Genomic DNA, 1,676 nt, shown 5'->3' with positions numbered 1-1,676 from the left:
TTACGTAAATACACAAGAGAGCAAATTCTCTAAATAAATATCCACGGATTTTTATAAAGTTTTGCTTTTTAGATTTCTTTCATTTTTTTTATAAAACATAAAATTCTCTTTCTTTTTCTTAAAGAAAGAAATTTCATTAAATTTACATATTCTCAATTCCAGGACTAATGAACTAATCTAGTACATCAACCTGAATTTAGACTAATGAACTAATCTCCACACACACACACACACTATACCGGAGAATGTGGTGTGCTCCTTTTCTCTCTCTATATTTTTTCGTTCTTTATATTTAAATTTAGAGATTCGTAATACCTTGTATAAAAATTCCTTTCCGTTCCTTCTGTAAACGAAGCCAAGTGGGACCTACACACTATAAAACTACCAACCAAATCCTGAAAAGGGAATCTGGGTTTTCTGATCTCAAACAAGAAAGGGATTTGATGCTTTTAGTGTCGGTTAGTTTTTTTTTTCCATGAAGAAACCCTCAAGAAACCTCCCCCTTCCTCTTTCATAAATTCTTCAGAAACACTCTCTAAATTGCTTCCCTCCGATCATTTCATTCCAATATGGGAAATTGCGTTTTCAAAGGCTTCAACTATGGCGACGACATGATGGTCAAGGTCGTCACCTCCAACGGAGGCATCATGGAGCTCTACGCTCCCATCACCGTCGAGTGCATCACCAACGAGTTTCCAGGCCACGGTATCTTCCGTCGCAGCCGCCCCGGTTTCTTCTCCGAGCCCATGCTCCATTCCGACGAGCTCCTCCCCGGCGAGCTCTACTACCTTCTTCCTCTCGAAACTTGTGGCTTGTCTTCCTCCGGCAAGAGCATGGCCAGAAAACAAGCCGATGAGTCAGCCGCCAACTTGACGCCGTACCGGATGTTCACCTACGACAAGAACAGCCATGGCGGAGGCAAGATGGGGTCGTCGGAAGCGGAAGTGGTTCCGAGGTATAATGGCTCCGGAGTGTGGAAGGTGAAGCTGGTTATAAGCCCCGAACAGCTGTCGGATATTTTGTCGCAGGAATCGCGCACGGAGGCACTGATCGAGAGCGTGAGAACCGTGGCTAAGTGCGGCAACGGGTTGCCGTCGGCAGTTAATTCCGATAAGTGGAGTGTCTCTGGCAGTTGGAAGGGTTCTCTGTCAGAAAAGATGGCTTTCGACAGTTAGTTAATTATTGTTAATTGTGATTTTGTATTGTCAATCAATAACCCACTCTAGCTAATTATGTCCTCAATTCATTTGTTCATTACCAAGTCATTATATACCTGTTAAGTGCTACATTTTCCTTTTCTTTCATTTTTATTGGCGGGTATATATAGTCTATAACGCGATCTGTATGCAATATATGTGAACCGCTTATGTTAGACTAATATGTTAGACTAACATTTAAAACTTTGATATGTCATTCAAATGCATATATTACTTTACTAATTAATGACAATATTAGGGGAATTGTTATATTGATTATTAATTTATTATTGCCGGAGAAAGTGGTGTGTTCCTTATCTCAATAACTTTCTTGGGCTTTCAAAGGAAAACATTGTGAATGTGTACTCTTTCAACAGGAGTGTGTATTTTTCCGTATATATAAAAAATAATTAGAGAACATCTCAATAATCAAATTACAAATAAGCGTGTCGTACTAAAATGAATTTATAAATTAATGGT

The 1,676-nt window shown here is 39.4% G+C and overlaps 1 protein-coding gene across 1 annotated transcript; it reads left to right on the top strand.

Annotated features, from left to right (window-relative positions):
* Positions 1-427: 427 nt before the first annotated feature.
* Positions 428-1,280, top strand: LOC129291817 (uncharacterized). The gene has a single exon (XM_054929344.1). The coding sequence runs from the start codon at positions 570-572 to the stop codon at positions 1,173-1,175; it is 606 nt and encodes a 201-aa protein (XP_054785319.1). The 5' UTR covers positions 428-569; the 3' UTR covers positions 1,176-1,280.
* The last annotated feature ends 396 nt before the right edge of the window (positions 1,281-1,676 follow it).

The sequence above is a fragment of the Prosopis cineraria genome, unplaced genomic scaffold (genome assembly GCF_029017545.1).
Source record: "Prosopis cineraria cultivar Desert tree isolate PC_DT_omini unplaced genomic scaffold, ASM2901754v1 PC13, whole genome shotgun sequence".
NCBI lineage: Eukaryota > Viridiplantae > Streptophyta > Magnoliopsida > Fabales > Fabaceae > Prosopis > Prosopis cineraria.
Note: the sequence above shows the minus strand (reverse complement) of the source record. Positions and strands in the feature narration are given on the sequence as shown.

Bases quoted from the DNA above. Each gene is read 5' to 3' on its own strand.
- LOC129291817 (XM_054929344.1), top strand. From the start codon at position 570: ATGGGAAATTGCGTTTTCAAAGGCTTCAACTATGGCGACGACATGATG.